At 46.4% G+C, this 24,594-nt stretch overlaps 3 protein-coding genes across 3 annotated transcripts; 2 read left to right on the top strand and 1 right to left on the bottom strand.

The window, feature by feature from the left end:
• Window positions 1-4,239: 4,239 nt before the first annotated feature.
• LOC311339369 (uncharacterized protein) lies at window positions 4,240-5,213 on the top strand (the record flags this gene model as incomplete). The annotated part of the gene is made up of 1 exon (XM_084464744.1): window positions 4,240-5,213. Exon 1 carries the CDS (start codon window positions 4,314-4,316, stop codon window positions 5,211-5,213), a length of 900 nt encoding a protein of 299 aa, XP_084320870.1. The 5' UTR covers window positions 4,240-4,313.
• Window positions 5,214-8,189: 2,976 nt separating this feature from the next.
• cep15 (centrosomal protein 15) lies at window positions 8,190-9,840 on the top strand (the record flags this gene model as incomplete). Its single annotated transcript, XM_084464743.1, has 4 exons — window positions 8,190-8,236; window positions 8,547-8,664; window positions 8,999-9,067; window positions 9,334-9,840. 4 exons carry the CDS (start codon window positions 8,190-8,192, stop codon window positions 9,526-9,528), a joined length of 429 nt encoding a protein of 142 aa, XP_084320869.1. The 3' UTR covers window positions 9,529-9,840.
• An 11,346-nt stretch (window positions 9,841-21,186) lies between these two features.
• fezf2 (FEZ family zinc finger 2) lies at window positions 21,187-24,211 on the bottom strand (the record flags this gene model as incomplete). Its single annotated transcript, XM_084464742.1, has 4 exons — window positions 21,187-21,485; window positions 22,472-22,604; window positions 22,825-22,959; window positions 23,396-24,211. The coding sequence occupies 4 exons, from the start codon at window positions 24,209-24,211 to the stop codon at window positions 21,187-21,189; spliced, it is 1,383 nt and encodes a 460-aa protein (XP_084320868.1).
• Between the last annotated feature and the right edge of the window lie 383 nt (window positions 24,212-24,594).

Below are 24,594 nucleotides of genomic sequence, written 5' to 3'. Positions count from 1 at the left end.
GCATCCATAAAATAGCATGCCATGGGACATTTAAACAAATAACATTTCCTAGCATTCAGCTAATATCTCCTCATGGTCCAATAGCTATGCGACCCCTGAGGGTGTTGTAAAAAAACTCTGGTCTTCTCAGCAGCACGTAGGCTGAAAACTATGAAAACTATGTAAACTACACTACCGTAATTTCCCGCATACAGGCCACATCGTGGACAAACCGCAAGCCTTTAATTTATGTATTAAAAAAACAATTGTGTGCATGAGAACGGTGAGAGCACATCAAACGCGCGTAGCAGCTAGGACCCGTCTTTCTTTACTGTCTCCGAGTGTGTGTCGCTGTTAAACACCTGACAATGAGCTAGTTTACCATGATAAGACCGCCATATGAATCTGGAAAAAATGAATAAAGACAGTATTTGGTCTCCTATATTTCCTATGCAGGATAACTCATGTGTGTTTCCATTGAAAATAAGAACATTCAAAGTGATCCTAAACTTTAAACCTACTCTACGTTCTGTTGGGCAAAAGCATCAACCAAGAAATTTAAACAAATAATACAAACTGAACTTCCACCATCATGCATAGCGCACAATTAAACAGATAAAAGAGCAAAGAGGAGCCAGCTCAATAAAAGCATCTTCCCTCATGGTATAATCTATCTATCTATAATCTATGGTATAATTCACCCCTGTGAGATGCGTGCCAGCTCACCAGCATAACCTGCAATGTCCACAAAACCAAGGAAATGGTTCCAACCCAATGTAGATGAGTATATCACCCTAGTAGTTATGTGGCCCAGAACATTTGACTCGGACTGTAAGAAAAATAATAGCCTGTAGCCTGTAGAGGCCTAGACCTAATCACTAGTATCAAAATAATGACCTGACAGGTGGTGAGTGATATGGCTGTGATCTAGCCCCCTAGTTCTAGCCAAAGCAGGTAGCCTCGGTCTAACATCTGCCGACAACAACCTGTACATCAAAGCAGCATCTTCCTCATGGTATAATCGGAAACCCCTGTCAAATGTGCTAGAGGGACTCACTTCACAACCAATAAGCTTTTATATAAGACAGGCAATTAACTTCCCTTCCCTCTCTCAAGCAGTCCGAGGGCGAAACAGAAATAAACTTTCAGATTTTCTAGTATTTTCAATTACAGTATCTTCATTTTACAATTGTATCTCTATGCTTGTCAAATTTATATTAATGACCATTAATACTTACAAGACACTGCTTGAAAAGTAGATTAGGATCTTCACGTAGGAACACAGGAAGTCCTTTCATGGCTGCTTCCTTGCCGTGTCTGACGATGTTGGTGGTCTCAAAGAAAAAAAGAAAAAACAGAAAGATAGCTCTAATAATAGCAAGACTAATTGTAATTCAACAGATTGAATTTAATCTGGGCAAAAGTATTGTTTGGTACTGTACTGTGCACACACCTCATAATCAAGCTTTCCCAGTATCTCCTTCAGATCCTTGCCAAACTCTGTTTTCCGGGCGCGGTACAAACTCAGCAGTAGGGGCGCATCTTTTTCTACAGCAGCTCTGAATGTTCCGAGTAGTTCTTTGTTTGTAATACAGAAAAACTCCTCACAAATCGGTAAAATGCAGGAAAAAACAAATATGTACAGAGGAATAGTAAGTAAATTGGGAGAATTTGTAACCTGTCAAAAATTGTCTATAGCCATTATCATTTTTAAAAGCATTTACAGCCTCTCCAGGTTGTAGTGGGTGCCTGCTTGCGTGAATGAACGTGCGTGCATGTGTGTTCCTGCGTGTGTGTCGTCGCTTATTCGCTTCAAATACTTTCTTTTCTTTTCAAAACTTTGGGAATAATACGGCGCGGTAAATAAAGTATTTAAAGCGAATAAGGGACGCTGTTTTTGTTGTTTATTTGGTTTTGAACGAATAGTTTTGGACGCATGCATCGGCTTTGAGTTTGTTACTTTGAAATCACACACACACACACACACACACACACACACACACACACACACACACACACACACACACACACACACACACACACACACACACACACACACACACACACACACACACACACACACACACACCTGCCCGAGTGATGCCGCAGCGCGTTGACTAGTCCGTTCTGAGGCGTCCATAGGCTTTATGGTTTGTGTGTTTGAAAGCCGTGACACTCCTTTACCAGTTGGCCTGAAATACTCGACCTGATTCGGAGGACTCACCTGCCTCAGCCATTTTTCATATCAAAGCAGTGAAGGCGGGGGGAGGGGGAAGAAAGAGGATAGCAGATTAACCAGCAGGGCGCGCACAGCCTTGTGCGGAGGTGAACTTACAGTGAGCCGTTTGACGGGAGAACAAAAATAAATAGGCGGTCGACTGACCGCGGCACTAGTCTCAATGTGCTACGACCAACAACTCTGGTGGTCTGATCACGTGCTAAGTGCATGATGCCTGTAGTGCTAAGGCGAACTCACCGACGAGAAACTGTCAATTTCCAATGGATAGTGTAGCCCAGGGGTCCAAACTTTTCACCTACCATAATCTAAGATCCGAATCATCAAGCTGGGGCTAATATTCAGATCTTAGCTCCGCCGCCGGGGGGCTCCGCGGTCGGGGTTCCGCCGCCGGCCATAGGCCCGGTCAGGAATCTAGCTAAGATCTGCTAAGAGCTGAATGGCCCGGTGGTTGGGGACCGCTGGTGTAGCCTATCTATGGGCAATTAAAATGCATGAAAAGGCCATGCTGTATGGATAACGCGAACACATTGGGTACCCTACATCTAATAGAAAAGTATTAATCGAACCGCAGGCCTTGACTAGGATAGTCTACATAAAAAAGACGTGTGCAACTAGCCTAGCTAAACACCGAATTGTGTTCTCATTTAGGAATGAGGAGTTGACGTCACGGCACAGTAAGCCGTGTAAGCCCCCCCCCCCCCTTTCCGCCATGTTGGTAGGTACGCCCCTCCGAGTGCAGCTGAGCTTTGCGTTATTGTTGACACGGTAGCTGCTAGCAGAGGAGGTTGTTGAAATTCTTTACTGTTTTAACAATGCCTGGAAGCAACTGCTGCGTTAAAAACTGCTCCAATGCCTCACACGATCGCCGAGGAAACCGTAAGAACAGTGGGCTACAGTTGTTTAGGTTCCCTAAATGGAGAACGCACTTAGGAGAGCAAGTATCCGACATCACGAGGAGACGTCGGATTTCTTGGGTGGCTGCAATCAGAAGAAAGGACCTTACTTTCGATAACATTCCCCAGTCGATAAGAGTGTGTTCTCTGCATTTTCACTCAGGTACGTTCTCTAAAAATGTCTTTAAATTTGTTTATGTTGTCGTCTCTTAAAGCCACGAAGTGTACCTTATATTGGTGCGATCCCTGAAGTGCATCTGAAGTTGTTTTCTAGCAGCTAGCTAGCTACCTAACAAACTGTTGCTTCTTAGAAAATGCTCGATGGCCCAACCATTAATGTTGTTTTAAACAAAACTAGTTGAGATTCAGTTCATGACATTAGTGTTTCCCATGATTGTTTTGAGCTTAACTAACACATTTTCTGTAAAAGCTTAAAGCATTGATTACATTGCATTAAAGCATTGATTGAAGCATTGATTGTACATTGTACATTGCATTAAAGCATTGATTGTAATTAAAGCATTGATTACATTGAGTTTTCATAATCTAATTATTCTGTTCTAGGTAAACCATCATATGAGATGGTGGAGAACCACCCTGACTGGACACCATCTTTGCGGTTAGGCCACAGTGATGTCAAGCCAACAGATGGAGCGAGATATCAGCGGCATGTAATGCGCAGCAGGACCCAGCGCCAGGAGCAAGTGCCACCGCTGGCAGAGCATCAGGAGCAGCAGCCTCCATCCCCGACAGAGGAGCAGCGGCCTCCATCCCCGACAGAGGAGCAGCGGCCTCCATCCCCGACAGAGGAGCAGCGGCCTCCATCCCCAGCACAGGAGCAGCGGCCTCCATCCCCGACAGAGGAGCAGCAGCCTCCATCCCCGACAGAGGAGCAGCGGCCGCCATCCCCGACAGAGGAGCAGCGGCCGCCATCCCCGACAGAGGAGCAGCGGCCTCCATCCTCGACAGAGGAGCAGCGGCCGCCATCCCCAGCACAGGAGCAGCGGCCACCATCCCCGACAGAGGAGCAGCGGCCTCCATCCCCGACAGAGGAGCAGCGACCGCCATCCCCAGCACAGGACCAGCGACCACCATCCCCAGCACAGGACCTGGAATGTGGACTCTGCACATCTAGAGGAGATGTAATCAACAGTCTTTTGGAGGAAAACAGAAAGCTGAAGGAGGAGCTTGATGAGTACCGGATGAATGAGAACTTTCTGAGTGGTGATGATAACATAGTGAAGTATTACACAGGACTTGCAAGCTATGTAATGTTTCAGACACTTCTATGCAGTCTCACCCCATATCTGCCTCAAGGTAGGATGAAGAAACTCTCACCCTTCCAGCTTGTCCTGTTGACTCTAATGCGCCTCAGACTAGACCTGCCAGTAAAGCACATCAGCCATCTGTTTCGGGTACACAGGACAACAGTCAGTGATGCCTTTCACCATACCCTTGGAGTGATGTATGCACGGCTGTGTCCATTAGTGCACTGGCCAAGCAGAGACTGTTTATTGACGAGTATGCCACACCAGTTCGTGGAATCGTTCGGGAAAAATGTAGCCGCCATTGTGGATTGTTTCGAGGTGTTTATTGAAAAACCCTCAAATGTACTGGCAAGGGCACAGACTTTCTCTCAGTATAAACATGCATACACCATGAAGTACCTAATTACACCCTTACACCTAAAGGGTGTAATTTCTTTCATATCCCAAGGGTGGGGTGGGCGCACTAGTGACAAACGTATAACAGAGCAAAGTGGTTTCCTCAACAAACTGTTGCCAGGTGACATTGTGCTGGCAGATAGGGGCTTTAATATCAGGGAAAGTGTGGGTATGATGTGTGCTGAAGTTAAGGTACCTACGTTCACAAGGGGTCGTGCACAGCTGGATGCGAAAGATGTGGAGGAGACTAGGGCCATAGCACATCTCAGGATTCATGTTGAGAGGGTGATTGGTGTTGTGCGCAACAAATTTAAATTCTTACACTCCACTGTACCTGTGAACATGCTCATCAAATGTGAGGGTGAAAACCTAATGCCGTTGGATAAGATTGTCACTGTTTGCTGTGCCTTAACAAATATGTGTAAAAGTGTTGTTTGAGTGCCTCCTTACTGTTTCGTGTTTAAATAAATTCTTGAAACAACATGATATGGCGTAACATTATTTATTGAGAACTGTTAGAATAGAAATAGAACTATAAATTGAATAAATAGAAAATGAAAATTTCAAAAGGTTGAAACAGTAAACAGTGCAAAATAACAATGTGCATTTAAAAATAAACATTTAAAAATAGCAATAAAGAAATCAAAAAGAAATGTGCATGGATGTACAATCTCACTCAATCAACACTATTCAGCACAAGAAGGGCAAAACCATGCAGTGTCAGCAGAAGGGGTGTCCACAAGCCCCACGCAATGGAAGTGATACCACTGAATTGTACAGTTCTGGTTGTCACAGGCCACCATTTGACCTTCCTCTGGTCCAGCACAGAGACACCACACTGCGTTTGTTCGCTTTGGTGCTTTTTGGGCAGACTGCTTCCTTGGCCTCTTCACCACGGTCTGTGGCTGTAGTTCATGAAGCACACTGGGGCCAGGTGATGCTTGGGAGGTAGGTGGTATCGAGAAATATTGCACCGCAAGTTCAGGGAGAGCCACCTTCACAAAGAAGTCCTGTGCCTTCTGAAGCCGTGCATTACAAAATGTTTTGTCTGGAGCTATGCGCAGAATCACACAGTCCTTCAATGTCCACACTACAAAGTCACAGTAGGCACTCTGTTACAAACAGTTGGGTCTGGACCTGGGTGTAGTACTGGTGGTTCTTCTTGAGGTGCACCTGACCATCAACAGCATGCAGACAGAAGTTGAGGTCATCTGATGAGTACGCACCAAGGATTGTGCTGTCCTTGTACTTCGTGGGGCATTTCACTTCTATGCAGCCTTTCCCACAACAAGTGCAAGTAACAATGGCATCTGGCGATGCTCCTACCTGTGGGAAGGCCGGGTTGACAAAAAACCCACAAGTTTCCACTTGTTGATCGGTGTGCTGATCCTTTGTTTGGGCAGTGTATGCCTGCCTCGCTGTCTCCTCATGTTTGATGCCCCAACTGGTGGCTGCTGTTCCCGGCCCACGTGTAGGAAAACAAACCCTCTTCATGGTGGAGGGTGCTGGTGAACTAATGTCTGTTGCATAAACACAATGCATTGAGGAGGCTGTGATTCTTCCAGCCCGTGCAGCAAACCAAAGTGATGAGTTGTGCTGTCCCCGCGTCCTTCTCTCTATCTGCACTGCCTGTTCCTCAGACACATCAGCAATGCTCCCTATGGTCTGGCAGTGCTTCTGCAGCGCAGGCAAGTCACTCCTATCAAGGCCGCTTCCATTAGCCAGAGACTGTAAGCTGTGGATGGGCCGAATAGGGTCTCTGAACTCATCGCAGTATTCGGGTAGCACACTCAAAATTGCTGATCTTGTCCCTGTCGTGCTGATTTCCCGGTAGAATACTGCTAGCTCTTCCGGTGTTGGTGTCGGTGTGTCATTGGCTGTTTTGGCTGGACGTGTTCTCAGCGCAGGACTATTGTGGGTCTCACCGTCTATTCGTCTGTTTAGAGACCTCCGTGTAGCTGCAGCAGATATGAAATTGATGCGTTGACCAACCTCTGGCAGGACCTTGTTGATGCTGCTTGGCAGCTTCCAGTAGGCCGGTTCGTCTGTGACTGTAGCCTTCTCCTTTAACCGTACACAGGCATCGACCATAAACAGCAGGGCTCCGACATGGGTGCACGACTCCGCTACACCAGCCATGCATGTACAGTGGGCCGAACACACTTGCCCCGATGGTGTGAGGATGACCCATGGGGTGAGTGGAGGCTCGCAGAGCCGTCGTGAATGCATGACCTGTTAGATACAAGAGGTAAATAAATTAGAGAAACAGTAAAAAGCCTTGAAGACAAGGGACACATTTTATTTCAAGTTACAGCCTAGTCTAGACCCCCATTTCCATTTGTATGCAGCTTTCCAGATTTACATTTGTCTGCAGCCTGAATCTCACAGACCTTTCATTCACACCGTTAATGGCTTGCTTTAGTAACCAGACCATTAACTACCCTAACCTAACCAGAACTGGTTTGTCTACTTCGCAGCCCCCAACACACAATGCCTCGTATGTTTCATTGGGCTAAAATCAAATTAGCATAACAAGCTGCAAAACATGTGGGAAGTTAAATCTAACGTTTGTGTACATGGAACACCTCGTTACAATCTAGTGTTTACGAAACAATCGCGGTAAATTACTTTGTCACTTTGGTCAACGCAATGTATTCACAACACATTAGTATTAGCATAAAACTCAAAAGGTGAAGCAATTTACCTTTGCCAGTACAACAGTGTTTTGAGCGTTTGGAGGCTTGTAGATGGCCAGGTCTTGCACCCAACCACAGCAGAATGTCTCATAGCTTTCTAGCGATTTATGGCTTTTAAATTCTTGCATCGTATATTGACTGATGCCAAAAACCAAGTAGTTCACTATGTCCATTATGTGCAAGGTGGTTAAAGGTCCAGGTCTCTGTCCCATTCTGCTGCAGGTAGCTCGTATGGGTCGACGTTGTTCAAGTCTGACAGCTTCTCCTCATACCTCTGCTTGGCGCTGGTAGTGAGTTTGTTCCTGTTAGGACCATTTTCCTTCGCCTTATTCTTCTCCATTTATTTCTATCGTAATTCTCATTCTCGTAATTCTCATTCTCAAATTGAGAATGAGGAGTCACGTGGTTCACACAACTTCACACACCGTGTGAAGTTATTTTTTCGTTTCGGCAAGTAGCCGTGTAATAATGTAGCCTATAGAACGTCGCCGGTTATTATCTAAAATAAGCCCCTTAAGGGAGAAGACACCGCCGCTTCAAGTCGGGGTCCGGTTCGCCCTGTTGGGGCCTACCGTAATTTCCCGCATACAGGCTGTATCACATGTATCACATGTATCACATGTGTTGTATATAACTGAGCACCACCAGCAGGGGGCGGGGCAGAGCGTCCTCGTTGTGTTTCTATGGGGGCGTGGAGGCGGAAGTGTTTCTATTGAATATGTCCGCGCCCGGGAAAACCGCGCTGAGCAGAAACTACGAAGAGATGTGAGTACCCGGCACCACACTGCCTCTGCCTTATTACATACCTAACACCACAACGTGGTCAACGTGTCCTACACGTTATAGCATTAAAAACAACAAGGAGAAGCCTTGTGTTCACCGTATCTGGATCTGTGGTTCGATGTTTGATTCGTTTAGAGAGGCAACCCGGATCTGTGATTCGGTGTTTGATTCGTTTGGAGAGATAACTTTTGTGGTTTCGGTGTCGGATGGGTTTAGAGCGGTTACTTTTATTTGTGGCTCTGTGTTTGATTAGTTAGAGGTAACCTGGATATGTGGTTCGGTGTTCGATTAGTTTAGAGAGGAGAGCGGAGCTCCTCTCAGACGTGCGGAGCCGACATCAGCAGAACCACCAGAGGGAAGAACCGGTGGAGACCCAGACCGCTATGGAGAGGAACCGCAGGCTCCTAGAGGTCTGTCTATCTGTCGGTCTCTATCTCTTTGTCTGTCTCTCTATCGCCCTGTCTGCCTCTCCGTCTCTCTATCGCTCTGTCTGTCAGTCTCTCTGTCTTCCTGTCTGTCTCTCTATTTCTGTCTGCCTGTCTTTCTGCCTCTCCGTCTCTATCTCTATCTCTATATCTCTCTGTCTGCCTGTGTGTCTGCCTGTCTGTCTCTCTATCTCTCTATCTGTCTTAACTGATTGGTAGTTATGTGATTGTGTGTTGTTGTTTAATTAGTCACATTTATATGTATGTTTTTACATTAAACGCCAACCAGCCATCCTGTATGAAATGTCTTTTGATGCAGGATGTGAGGAAGACTGAGAAGCTGTTGAGCCAGAGCCAGATGACTGACCCACATCTTCTGTCTCTGGAGGTAGGGGCTAGCATTGCTTCTCTCTTTCACTTATAAAACAGCCTGCAGCATTGGGCAGCATGCTGTACTGTCACCTTCTGAACAGACTATAAGCCCTATTGATCTGGACCACTGGTTCATAACCGTGGACTTTAGGTGGATCACTCAACGGTCATTATGTCCTTTAAGGACCAACTCGATTATAAATCATCAAAACATTGATAAATACACATCAAATACAAGAGTCCCATCAATGATCCCTGATCTCTGTATCTGTCCACTCCCAGACCCAGTATTGGGTCTCTGTGGAGGCCCAGATCCCCACATGGCAGGGTTCCCTGCTGGGTACGTCCCTGGCCCCAAGTCCTGGCCCCTCTCTGGGCCCCGACCCCGCTCGTCCCCCCAGGAAGGCCCAGCAGAGATCAGCTGCAGCCAAGGACCCCAGCCGCCCCCCTCTCCCCAGGCCCCGGGGCCCTCTCTAGTCCACTGCCCCGGGGAAGGACCCCCAGAGAGGGACCACCAGGGGGGGGTGGTCTGGGCATCAGGCCCTCACGCGGAGCGGTTCAGAGCTGTGTATATACTGTGTATGGTGGACACATGGACTGTGCCCCACAGCACTGGTGGACCGCAGTGGTGCATGACGGTTATGCAGGTGGTTTATTATGGAAATAGACAATGTATATATAATAAATAATAAAACGAATAATATAATTTAGATAAATATATTATAAATATTGTACAATAAATATAGTATTATGGCCTGTTATTTAAAGCTAGTGTCCCTCTGTGAGTTCTATCATATGTTTTCCTTTATAGTGTTTTCCATTATGTTCAGTGTTCATTTGTTGGCTAAATAAACCAACTTTTGGTTCTCTGTCTCCCACTGGCCATGGCTTCTTCAGTCAGAGTGGTGTCTAGAGGGGGCTTTGACCACGCTGTGCCCAGACAATGCTTTGTGTATGAGTGGGTCTGAAAGGTGGTCCTTGAAATGAATTGGTTGGGTACCACTTCCCTACTAAAAGCTTGGAAAACATTAATGTATACTGTACACACATTTCACAAGTTGTATCTATATTTATACTGCGTATATATTTATTGAGTGATGTATACTACCTGGTAGACCACAAGAGGGAGCTAGTGTCAGTCAACTCGTGTCCACGATTGGATATTAAAATGGTTTGTAGCCTATATTTGTATTGGTAAGGTTACTCCATTCAGACGCTGAAGCCAGCAATCCAGTTTAGCATCAGCCTTTCAACAGGCGTTTGGCCAGCATTTCTTCAGGAATTGCCTTTTCTAGGTTTACAAAACGGTATTTATTTTATAGACTATATCTGAATCCATTCTGTAGTCCCTGAAGAGCCCTTGCAGCTCAGCCACAACATCATCGCTCTGTATCCTACATAGGGCCCGAGACAGCCCAGGCTCCTGTCTTTGTTAAACCAAATGGCGAGGGCCTTTATGTCTGTTCCGTACTGTGTTCCACTGTGGAGATGAGTCACGGGTCCGCATATGTTCATACTACTCCACATAAATGGTGTCTATTGTAATGATATCTCAGGCACTGCACACTATAAAACATCATCAAATAATAAAAAATCTGGATGCAGAGATAAACCTCTGTGTTCGTTGATTGTTCTATGAAATTAGAACTATTCATAAAAAATATATTTATTTAAATAATTTATCAAAATTTCATTAATACACAAAGCACTTCATCTTGTGAAGCAATCATGCTAGGTTGATATTGTTTTGCTGATTTTTATTAAAGAGTTCATTGAATTTAGGCAATCTGTAAACATTAATGAAGAGGCAATACTTTAAATAGCTTTACTTGTTAACAAGGGTCTAACAAAATTTGTTAGAATAACCTGACTATCGTTTTATTTCATGAATGCTAGCCATCTAGGCTCACCTTACAGGCTGAGGTGAAGCTGCGAGCAGAGCCTGATCAATGTACTGCTGGACCCCAGTCATGGGGCACACTGGACTCATGAAGCCATGTGTGTGCAGAACACAACAGCCATAATAAAAAACCCTTATTCTTTTAGAAACACCCATACCACACAACTGGACTGGAGAACTCGGTTGTTGTCAGGCCATTCAGGGAAGGCGCCTCCCTTCGTTGTGTAGAGAGAGGAGGAGGCGGAAGGCAGAGGGGACTCTGAATCAGGCTGGTAAGGCCACCATTCTGTGCCCTGCAGGACCCACCTCCCAGCAGCCCCAGCAGACTGGGTGGGTGGTGAGTTCAGCGCCGGGTGCACTGTGAGCTCCGGAGCCACAAGGCGGACCGACATTCAGGGGCCACCGGTATGAGGGTCACTTATCTGATCCTCTCGAAGAGGGTCAATCCACTGCAGCGGGGAAGGGCATACAGGAGCGCCCGCAGCCATCACATCTACCCCAACAGAGGAAGATCCTGCATGCTGAAACACTCAGTGAGTATTTTCTCTGGACAGGAACAGATCCACCTGAGACCTCCCGAACCTCTGCATGATCTTTTTGAGACTGTCGGGATTAAATCGCAACTTGACTCGACGAGGACCACGATGTGTAGAGCACTGATCCTGAGCAGGGTCTGACTAGCCCACAGCCAGAGAACATGTGTTGACATAAAGGCAACTCTCAGGGTCATGCAGAGTTTGGGCCATGAGAGTCGCAAACTCCTGTAACTTGGGCTATCTGGTCATTCCCATGCTGCTCTCCACATTATTATTAAAAACATTTTTGCCATAAATATTTGCCATCACAAAATGACTGGGGCCTTTGGGAGGGGGGGCTTTGAGGGGGCTCAGCCTTTTTCAGGGAGAGCTTAAGCCCCCGCTAGGCCCCCCTCGCAACGCCGCTGCCAACTGCACATGGTTCAAAGCTTTACACTGAAACTATAGCTTTGAACCATGCGATTCAAATCCATAGTTTGAACCTTTTCCAACTTTTGCTAAAGCTGAAGTCATGATTTATATAGCCCTACATCCAACCATTTGACCCTGATGTTAATTTGAGTTGGTTTATTTTCCTTGTGGAGTTTTGGGTTAAAGGTATTTTAAATCGGTCTTCGAGTCTTGACATGTTTAGCATCTCTAGCTTTCCATTTAGACATTGTATTGTGTCATTGTTCCAATGCTCTTTGTAAGTGGACAAATTGATTTCACAAGTAGCCTACAACACACAACATCATGCTAACAAATGAATGGCTTTTCTTCAACTTTCCTGTTTTAGGGCGCACTCACCATAGGCCATCGTACTTGAATACGGTACAGGGCAACTTTGCCTAGTGTGAGTGAGCCCTTAAAGTGACATGATATGGAGCTACATAGGGAATGAAGCCCAGGTTGTGCAGATCTATTTACTGAGTGTATGTGAATGCAAGGGTTTCCTTCCCATGGATGTAAACTAAGAACCTGAAGAGCAGCTGGTATGTTACAGAGTATGTATAACTTCCCAGAGCTCAACTGAAAGTTTCTCCACAGTCAGCCTATCCGAAATGACCTACCGCCCCAGTCCAGTAGGTGGCAGTATTGTGTTTAGGCTCGACTCTTGATGCAGTAACCAAATAGCTCATGCGATGTCAGTTTCCACCGTTTTGAAGACACACCCGTGTTGCTTTTTGACTGTTTGACATTTTTATGCAGTATATGGGTTCCTATGCAACTCTCCTATACAACTATATGCATTTTGGCAATAGGTATATTTGTGGGGCTATGCATGTGTTAAATGACAATTCCGGTATTTTGAACATTGAGCAACCTTTCGGGTTTGTCTAGGATGAAATAGAGTGGTTGAACTTGACACCGAAATTTTGACTATTGGTCCTGTCTCAAGTATTTGGCTCATTTTGAATTGCCCCTGCCTGCCTGCTGGCTGGCTACGGGCATAAACAAACCTGTCCTTAAAACAACCATAAAAGTTAGTTTTCAGAAATGTGCTTGGGGTGTTCGTTGTTGTCTCCCAGGTCTATGGGATTTACAAAATACGATAAATGTGGAATAAAACATGTCATAAACTGTATTTCGCTATTGTAAATGAGCCAAATAGTCTACCCGAGACAGGACCATTACCGTAGTCAAAATTTCGGTGTCAACTAGGCCTACTCTATTTCATCCTAGACAAACCAGAAAGTTCAATGTTCAAAATACCGGAATTGTCCTTTAAGACAGGTTTCATGCACCCCAAAGTTGTGTTTTCTGAATTACAATGGATTATTTTATTTTGTTTAATTATTGTATAATTAATTATAATATTTAGTTCACTGAAATTGTGATTGTTGTATAAATATACATTAAAATCCCTCAGCCCCCCCTCATTTAGGCCTATTTACATAATTGAATATGCTGAAAAGTGCTGCAGGAGAGCCATAATTGTATACATTTGTATGTTATTCCTTATGTTATTCCTTATGACATGGCATAGCCATCTTAAAGCAATTGTCTCATACACTGTTTCGAGTGTATGAGACAATTTAGATGTCAGACCCCTCTAAGCTCATAACCGAACCTGGTTCGGGAATTATATATATATATATATATATATATATATATATATATATATATATATATATAGGCCTATATATATATATATATATATCTTATAGTTTATGTAAGTTCTTCCATCAGTCTGTTAGATCCCTGTTTAAACTGAATTGAACCCCCCATTGTGTTAAGTGAACCCCGTATAACTGAAAGTAGCCTATACAAAACCTACACACCGGTCCACACCTTCTGAAGCGTTTATTATCGTTACATATTCATTAAGCAATAGCTATAATTAATAGTAATATGATTAATATTTTATTCTGCTAAATTGTATTTTGAGGTGGTAAAATAGTGGCGTCCTTCACTCCCTAAAGCTAGTTGATAGACTGTGACAGATAGGGCCATGAGGCAACCCATTGGTTTACGCACAAGCCATATCAAGCCTTCGATTTGACATTATTGGCCTTGCAATTGCTTTATTCTTATGGTACATGGACATTGAATCGTTGCCTGTCAGTAGTCTATAGCCAAAAGTAATTTAAGCTTGGGTTGGCAATTTGGAGGAACCAGCAAGACCTAAGCAAGGTTTTGAAAGTATCAAACCAAACCAAAATCAAACAAACCAAATCAAACAAATTCCTTAACCTTTCTTTAGTAAAATAAACCGTCAAACAGGATCTCTCAAAATAAATCAAATGAAGATGAACTAAGATCCTAACTGAACGATGAGAAATTAGAAAATGTTTTTGTTTTGTATTACAATAATTAAATCACATGCACCTTAGATACACTACATGTTAAACCTTAGATACACTGTCAAACCTGAGATGCACTACATGTTAAACCTTAGATACACTCCATGTTAAACCTTACACTACATGTAGCCTATCTTAGATGCACTACATGTTAGTCACTACCACTTCCAAGCAATTTTTAAAGGCGCTGACACACCAACCAGATTATCAGTCGTCGGACAGTCTGGCGAGAAAAGGCAGTCGGACCGATTCAACATGTACAATCGGCTGAAAAGAACACAGATGGCTTGAAAAGATCACAGACGGCTTTGACAACGCCCGATCGCACAGCACACACCGATCAGACTCAGGACACCCAGCTCGCCAGACTGTCCGACGACCGATAATCCGGTTGGGGCCTTACGAGTCTTGATATATACGAAAACTAAACAAAACCAAGCACATTTCCATAATGTTGTCAAGAAAACCCCCACTCTAGCAGTGCGTTCCAGACACAACTCAAGGCTGAACAATTCTGTATTAAAAACCATGTAATTTAAACCTGAGCAGTGATGGGTTTATTTTTAAATAGTTTTGGAGCGGTGTGCTTTTCTAACAGAGAAATTGCTATCCGGCTTGAAATTCCATGGTTCTGCAAACCTCCAGGCTTGGTGTAATTTGATGATTGGAGTGTTTGACCTTTTAATGTATGTCCAGATGAACACACAGCTACCGAACCCCCGGTTCAGCGTGGACACGACAGATTATCAACAGCTGAGGAACGATCTACCTATGTGTCTGGGCCAGGTTGGCTAATCAGGCGCCTAGTGTGCATGCAAATGTACTGGCACTGCTGGAAGACCAACCAACACTTCACCAATCACATCCCAGCCGGATAAGGAAAACAAGTTCAATTTGGGAAAATGGGTTGACAGTGTGTTCATGCTGGCCCTGGGGCGGGGGGGGGTGGGGGGGGGGTGGCTAGGCTACATATTCTGAGAAGGGAACATGAGCGAGCACTTCCACCTGCTTTCTGACTGCTGGCTTCAAGACATTCCCCTGCACCCTCCCACTCCGAGGCCAGGCGGCCGTCCACAGCCTAATTGCGGTGATCAGGCCTGGCCCGGCCTGACGCGGACTGGCGGCTTGACAAATGCAATCATCCGGATGGCCAGGGCTGGAGTGGCCACGGTTGGCAGCTGCCTGGGCTCCTCAGCTGGGCCCCTGCCCTGTGACGGGGCCCCAGGGTCATCCAGCCCGCCACCACCCTGCCTCCACCCTGACACCACCCTGCAACCACCCAACACCACACTGCCACCACCCTACCACCACCAGGCCACTACCCTACCACCACCCTACCACCACCCTGCCACCACCCTACCACCACCCTACCACCCTGCCACCTCTACCACCACCCTACCACCACCCTGCCACCACCCTACCACCACCCTACCACCCTGCCACCACTCTACCACCACCCTACCACCAGCCTACCACCACCCTGCCACCACCCTACCACCAACCTACCACCATAAGGCCACCACCCTACCTCCAACCTGACACCACCCTACCACCAGCCTACCACCAATCTACCACCACAAGGCCACCACCCTACCTCCACCCTTACTCCACACTACCACCAGTCTACCACCACCCTACCACCACCCTACCTCCACCCTGACACCACCCTACCACCACTCTACCACCAGCCTACCACCAGCATACCACCACCCTACTACCACCCTGACACCACCCTGACATCACCCTACAACCACTCTACCACCACCCTACCACCACCCAACGGCCACCAGCTCGCTGGAGAACAGTCCCGAATGGGGAAGGGAGGGGGATGGGCGGTTGGCTGGTTTTGGTGGTCTGTGTGTGTGTGTGTGTGTGTGTGTGTGGGGGGGGGGGGGGTGATGGGCAGGAGAAGGTTGTTTGTTGAGGACGTTGGAGGTCAAGGGCAGAATATGGGTGAAGACATGTTGACGTGCGTCCAATCACAGAGAAATATCCACAATATCGCTGTGTTCCTTCAGAGGGTTCAATGGGAGCCTTTCAAACCACCAGCTTTAGAATTGGGGGCATGTTAATGCCCTGAGGTGGAGCACACACACACACACACACACACACACTCTCTCTCTCTCTCCGTCTCTGTCTGGCCACCAGGCCTGTTTGTCAGGAGCAGACTGGGACTTGCCATCATCCATCTCTATTGGGGGATACATCATAAAGGGGTGCCAGCCATTGACAGCCTCACTAAGAGCTCTGACAGATAATTGGCTGAGTTGGGGGGCGGGTTAACTGTTGGATCCAGCTGATTGGATAATGGGTAATTACATGCAGGGGCTAAATTAGACATAATGCCTTTTTACAACCTTTCTTCACCTCTCAATCTGTTTGATTAATGAGTCCCAAGCCAGAAATCACAGTAATTATGAATTCATAATTTGTATTTGTTGCTAAATGAATTGACCAAATTGAAATAAATTCTAATTGGTTTACACAAGATGTATTATATTGACATGGTTCTATTCTCTCCCAGCCTCCCGACCTGTCAGGTTCCAGTAGCCGGCTCCATGATGTGTGTTTGGCCGCCCCCCCATCCTTTGATCCAGCACGTCACCTCCACTTAGAGCCTGAGCCCCGCTCTTTGTCTGCAGCTTCACAGGCCTTGACTGTTGTCACATTGTCTCAAATTAAACCCAACGCTTCATATCATACGCTAAAAGGACAGAGCAACCACCCTCAAGGGGACCGCGCACGCTCTCAGCCACGCACACACATATGTATGCATGCGGACGCACACACACGCACTATACTCACACACACACACACACGCACACGCATGCGCACGCACACACATACATGCCTGGTACACACACACACAGACACAGGCGGGGACACACACACACACACACACTGAAGGAAACGCACACACACGCACACACCGTGTAAGATTACAGTTTCCTCTTAAATAGAGCAGCTTTGCCCGTGTCAATATAATCACATACCTTAGCACACTTCACAGTTCTCGCGTCTCTCCTCTCAACAAATAAAAAGCTTTCAGTTCAGCTGAACCAGGTGGGCTTTGAGCCTGTGAACGTCTTACTGGGCTGCATTCTACCAGACGTTCGTTAGGCCGGGACAAACCCCCACGGGGCTTTGTGTTGTGCTGAAAGACGCCTCAGCCTCTGTATTGATTGTGCTTGGCTGAATGTCTTTTTCTATCAGTGCCTGGTAAATCAGTGCAGTGTTTGCCACTACTAATATTGGCGGAGTAATTAGGTGGACAAGCACCAGGGCCTGAACACAGATCCGTGTGTATACATCAGTGCCTTTAGTTGATGTCAATTCCACCCGGGCAGGACTTTACATACGGGTTTGCCTGTTTTGATGTAACACACAACACACACACACACACACACACACACAAATGTCCAACAAAAGGTGTAATTTAAAAACATGTGTAAGGACGTCCTTGAAGTGCGGGAGTCCTACGTCGATGTGCAGGAGGTTGTGTGAGCAGCCACTATAGGAATGCCTGTGGTCTCTGCTTTCTCTGACACGGCGTCTTCCTTCGAGGGGGGTTGGTGGTGTTCTGGCTGTGTGAGCAGAGCGAGGGGACGTCATGAATGCCCCCGGGCCCTCTGTGCAGCAACACAAGTGGATGTTTCCCAGCAGGGCCACGTCAGGTCAAAGGGATTAGTGATGCCACCGGACATCCCCAAATTAACTGATCCAGTGTGACAATGAAGCGCTCCGTCTTCCACGCTATAGACCAGGGAGCAGCTTGTCTATAGACCAGCCTATAGACCAGGACTATAGGCTGGAATATAGACCAGTCTATAGACCAGGACAATAGACCAGGACTATAGACCAGGTCTATAGAATGGTCTATAGACCAGCACTATAGACAAGTCTATAAACCAGGAATATAAACCAGACCGGCCTATAGACCAGGACTATAGACCAGCCTATAGACAAGGACTATAGACCTGGTCTATAGTCCACTGCTGTAGACCAGGTAACTCAGTCCAGCCATCTGTATCTGGTGGTCCTCTGGCACCCACCAACCAGGATTAGATCACTTTAAATGCTCCGGTGGTTAATGGGAATGGGGAGATTTCTTTGGTTTTCACAACTTGTTATTCAGATGTTGTTTCGGTTTGGTTTCCTGATTGACGACCTCAGTCCAAAGAGGCAGACTGAGCCCAGGAGGGGGAGGAGGAGGTGAGCACCACTTCCTCCTCTATTTAACCACATGCTATGATGAGCTCCTACCTCGGAGGTGAGGGTGGTGGTGGTCGTTAATCCAGGCCGGTGTGGCGGGGAGCCTATGGGACGGGGCTGACTGGAGATCCACCAGGGGGGTCCGCCAGACCAGTGCTCCCACCGACAACACGCGCACCTCCTCCCAGCCACCAGCCACCATCAGCAGACGCATCAGCAGAGATGCTCTGAGGTACACTTTAGGAAACGTCCTGAAGCTCTGAACCAAGGAACTCTCAGCGTGTGTTCCGTGGAAACAGCTTCAGTTACACTAGACATCTTTCTCCTTCACTATGAATAAAATCAAGGTTCCTTTTTGGTGCCTTGATTTATTGAAAGAGAAATTGATTTGTATTAAAGGTAACATCTTTGTTGTGTAATTCTGCCCATATATCCTATTTTATCCGAGCCCCGTTGCTTTGGAGGGAGCCCCCAGCCTAAGTCTCAGCTCATTAACCCCTTAGTGGTCCACAATGCATCTTGGAGACGTATTGTGCCCAGAGTCCGCACGCACCCAATCAGAGAGGAGCAGCTTCTCTGGGACTGGGAACCATCGGCTCCTCAAAGTGAGGAGGTGGGGGGGGGGTTGGGGGTGGATTTAATTGGAATTTCATGTGGGCTAAACTGGGTGAATCTGATGTAGTTAACATTTGGTAGACTTAATTGGTTCCGTTCTCCCCCTGCCTGGCACTTGTGAAACGCCGAAGCTACCGCTAATCTTCCATTTATAATCAATTGAATGGGCCACACAAAAGTCGGCCTCTTCTTTTCTTCCTGTCTCAACTCGGTCCTTTGTGGCCGTAAATGCCTCGTTCTCGGGTGATCCTGCGCGCCGAGATGTACTCGATTGTTGACAGTTGATTACTGCGCTCCGGTCGCTGTAATCTCCCGCCGGGTCACGTGGGAGCGGCGTTAATGAGCTCCGTGGTCAATCAGCAGGTTTCTGCACAGCGAGCTGCGGCTCAGATGTCTGAGAGGCAGAGAGGTGCACAGAAAAGGGCAACCTCGTTGCCTTTAGCTTGTTTACCAGCCCAACATGCTGGTCTTTGGCTTGCTCAACGACACTCCAGCCCTCAAAGCCACCATCAACTGCAGTTTGCCTGGTCTTTTTTTGTCAAACAAAATCTATCTTCTGAAAAGGAGGTCCCTGCCGTCCCAACGTCCGTGGGTATCTAAGAAAGACTCCTGACGGTGTGAATGTGTGTGTGATGCTGATAAAATCCTTTGGAAATTGAATGGTTTTCTTGCTTTGCAAAAGACACAAAAAAAATCTTGCGGAGAAGCAGAAGTGAAAAGTCTGAATACATCCGTTTTTACGCAGAGCACCATTATTTATATTGGCACGGAATGTTTATTGAGAGGTTGTTCACGCCTGATTATTCAAAGTGATTAAAGCACCAAACCTCATCCACCAACACTCGAGACACTGGCATGCATCGAGGTCCAGAGTCGACCGCCTGTAAATCACCAACACACTCACGAAGTCCAACTTGCCAGAACTGGAGAACGTAGGCCTATATTTCATCTTCCCCTCATCGTGTGATCAGCCCGGCCAGCAGGCCTGTAACTGTGGTTATTGGGAGTGTGAGGTGTAGCTCGGCCTGGCTCTCATTCTAATCACTAATTGGCTGGTAATAGAAAGAGCGCCATTTGGGAGCACGCGTCTGTCTCTCATCAGAATGTGCGTTAGTGCGCAAGGATAATATTGTTCCATGAGTCGTGCGTGGAATGGCTCCTCGTTGATTAGGACGCCAGATGAGGAGCTGCGGCCCAAGTGGTCCATTATCTCTCCTCTGATGAACACGACTTGATGCGCACCGACTCCCCCCTCCGCTCCGGGGCCTTTAGCTTATTATTGTAATTCGTGTTCAAGAGGGTCTCCGCCATCGTCCATCATTTATGCCATTACACAGAAGTCAAGTGTACTGTCGCATTAGGAAATTCGTGTCTGTCAATAAATGCTTAGGAATAAGGGTGGGCTTCAACATACAGCAGCAGACGGACTGCGTTCCGTCTGCTGCTGCGTTAAAGGGTTTGTTAATTCAGTGCCACATGTCCACGTGGATAACAGGAGAGCTACTTGACGGCTGATCAGGGTTTGGTACCAAAGACCTCCAAACGCATTTCAGATGTCATTGCAGGCCTAAAGCCCCACGGAAGAAAGCAAGCAATTAAATTAGGCCTACTTCCGTAATTCTGTAAGGCGCGTCCACCTTTCCAAAAGATCTCCCTGAATCATTTTACACGTGAAGAAGTGGACCACTCTCCACCAGTCTGGGTGTTCAAGTTTATTTTCAAATGCGTTCAAAAATGGAAACAAGTTTATTTCAACGTTTTTTTAAACAATACATTATAACTTATAACTTCACATCTTCACATTTTCCTTTAAGTGACGTAGGTGAAAATGTGCCCCCAAAGTTTAAATAACATTTTATTTCAATAACCTATTATTTACAATTACATTGTATACACATCCTGAAAGGAGATTGCTTTAATTTACTGAACCCAACAGGAAAAAGTAACGTTGTTTAAAGGCAATCAGACGTGTAATCTGGCGGGGCAGGGGTTTAGCAGCGTTTGGATGACCATGTACATGATATATATATATTTATAAAGAGGTTCCATACATGCGTATAGACGCATGGGCCTGTACTCATGGTTCTCAGCGGGGGATCTCTCTGGAGGAGGCCGCCGCTGCAGACCCACACGGCGGGTTGTGGTTGTTGTGGTTGTTGTTGTTGTTGTTGTTGTTGTTGTTATCGTGCAACTTCCGGATGTGTTTCTTCAGGTCAAAGTTCCTGCAGAAGCCTTTCCCGCACGTCGCGCAGGTGAAGGGCTTCTTGTCGTTGTGCGTGTGCATGTGGAAGGTGAGGTTGTAGATCTGGTGGAAGGCCTTGTTACAGATGGAGCATTTGTACTGCTTCTCCCCGCTGTGCGTCAGCTTGTGGTTCTTGTAGTTTCCTAGGAGAGAAAACAAGGGAAAAAGTAAATAAGGGAGAAAGTGAACAAGTGAACAAAATAACTAAATGAGCATCGATACGAAAGTGAAGTTCAAACGCAGCTCCCCTCGCAGCGCCGGGCAGGAGTTCATGACTCTCTCCTAATAATCACCGCTTGGATGTCGGAGTCAAGAAGTTGTCAAACTTCATCAGAGTCAAACGCAACCAAAGCAGAGCAGAACTGAGCGGAGGTCTGCCAGCTGACCCACAGCAAACCCTCCTTGTCGATGGAGGCTCACTCAGTGGAAGAGACATGTCCTCTTTACACGGGCTGGAACCAGCGAGCCATTAGGAGACATTACTGCTCCTTCTAATGTGCATGGTTACCGTTTAGATGCACATTATAGTGCATTCACAATTTTTAGACACACCTTATAGTCAATTCACAATGTTTATAGCCTGCACCCCTTTTATAGTTAATTTACAATGTTAATAGTCTGCACGCCTTATATTCCATTTACAATGTTTATACACACCTTATAGTCCATTTACAAAGTTTATACACACATTATAGTCAATTTACAATGTTTATAGCCTATTTACAAACCTTATAATGTTTATTCTGTAGCTCATCTTTTAACATCGGACGGAACTGAATGTGACCTTAAATATTTTATACAAATAGGCCTACATGTTTTATATTTGTACTATTTGTGAGAGTTAAATATACAGAACGGTCGATATTAGCATACATTATTTTAGTGTTAAAAAAAAACAGAATATTCATATGATTCATATAATTTATGAATCACTTATATATTATAATTATAGTTATAAACTAGAGTTACTTGTAATATATATATATATATATATATATATATATATAGTTAATTTAATTAATAATTTAATTCAAATTCAAATTCAAAGCAACATTTTTATTATTTTTTTATTATAAGGCGAATTAAAGTGTAGTGAAATAAATGGAGGATAGCGGTGATGTCCCCGTACCTTTCTGGTGGAAACCTTTCCCGCAGAACTCGCAGACGAAGGGCTTGTAGCCGGCGTGGATGCGGATGTGCGTGTTGAGCGTGGAGCTCCTGTTGAACGCCTTCCCGCACTGCGCGCACTTATGCGGCTTCTCCTGACGCGCGGGAACAGACAGAAAAACGTCAAGAAACCACCTCCCACTGCTCCTCAAACCGATCAACAGTCTGGATATATCGGATATATTATACTCAAATATTATACAATATTTATAGCCTGCACACCTCATATGTACAATGTTTATACACACATTATTATAGCCTTATATAGTCTATTTAAAATCCTTCTAATTTTACTCTCATGTTGACGCGTCTCACCTGTGTGTGGATGATCTTGTGCCGGCACAGCGTGCTCGCCTGGCGGAAGCCTTTCCCGCACACCTTGCAGACGAAGGGCCGCGCGCCCGTGTGCACGGGCATGTGCCGCGTCAGGTTGTAGTGCGCGTTGAACACCTGCGACCCGCGAACACTCGTTATTTATCTCATCGGTTCTCATCAATACAAAATACACTTTCATCAAACCCGTGTTTATTTTGTTCATCCTCCAATAAAACGATCCACATTAAATAAAAACCTATTTTAACTTATTTAATACTCGCCTGCATTATTTAGAATTGATAGCGATATTATTAATGTTTTTATATTTATGCCGATATGCCGGGGTATATTTGTAGCTGGTACCACTACCACTTCTGCAATTTATTTTAACTTATTTTTACTCTTATTTACTTAATCTTGTATTGTTGCTATGTGGCGGTTGAGGAAACAAGTCTAAAAATTATAGTCTTGTCCTGGTACAATAAGATGTAGCCTAACAAAAGTAATTCTGATTCTGATATCTGGAGGACCGTCGTATATGCGCGCATTAATGAATAACCTCACAACGCACCTTCCCGCAGACCTCGCAGGTGAAGTTCTTGGGCTTCCCGTCCGCCGCCGTCGTGCCGTGGTGGCCCGGCTTGCTGTGCGCTTTAGCGCCGCTCTTCTCAGCGTTCAGGCTGTGGTTCTCCTTCACGATCTGGTCCAGCTGCCCGGGTAAATGCTCCTTGTGCGGGTACTCAGGCGAGGGGAACTTGTCGGCCGAGCCCCCGGCCGCCAGCTTGGCGCTCTCCAGCAGTAAGAGTTTCTGGTGCTGGGACAGCGAGGGGGCCTGGGCCTGGGAGCCGGCCAGGGCTGAGGAGAAGAGCTGGCCCGTCAGCAGCTCCGCCGGCGGGTAACCCGCGGCGTCCAGGTAGTTGAGATAGTACAGCGAGCCTCCGGCCGGCATGGCCATGGCCTGGTGGATGACCTGAGGCTTGATCACCCTGCTGCAGCCCGTCAGCAGAGGGTGCTTCAGCCCCGGCTCCACTTTGCTACACATCCCGCAGTTTGCTTTGCACGACGCGCTGGAGGAACCACAAAAAGCTCCCCTGAAGTTAGCCTTCCAGAACTCGGAGTAGTTGAGCAGCGCCTTGGCCTGGAGGTCGTAGCTGAACGGGTGCAGCGGGATCATGCAGGGCACCGGCGAGCACACACCCAGCAGCTTCCTGCCGTCCGATAGATCCGCTCCTCCGGTCCGGTGGTCCGAGGGTCCCCGGGGCCCCGAGCTCTTGGACATGATCCGGTCGATGGAAAAAGCCAGTGTCTTAGGGGCCGTAGAGGGCCCGTTCCTCCCGCCGTCCAGGCGCGGGCAGGACAGGACGGAGTCCAGGGGGAAAGTTGTCATCGTGAGGAGGAACTGGTGGAGCAGCGAGCAGCCGAGCAGCCAGGCGAACTGTTGTCGCTCCCTGAGCTTCCAGAGGAGACAAGAACATCACTTTATTAAGCACCTTGCTTCACAGCGTCCTTCATTTGCATCCCAATAGAAATCCTTCTGACAATAGCATCCAGGGGCCATAGATTACTGCTCATTAAGTAGAACACACAGCATTAACAAGACAGTAGAGGTCGTGTCAGGGGAAAGGACACACATGCGACAGCGTTTTATTGACATTAACATTCAGACCGATGATAAAGTACAAATGAAGCGTTAATAAAGGAAGAGGTCTCGGTGTTACCTTGTACCGGAGGTTCAGCCTGGGCCTGGTGGCGAGGCGCGGAGAGACGAGT

This window comes from Micromesistius poutassou (assembly GCF_964030765.1).
Source record: "Micromesistius poutassou genome assembly, chromosome: 2".
Taxonomy (NCBI): Eukaryota; Metazoa; Chordata; class Actinopteri; order Gadiformes; family Gadidae; genus Micromesistius; species Micromesistius poutassou.
This window is presented reverse-complemented; position numbering and strand designations above follow the sequence as displayed.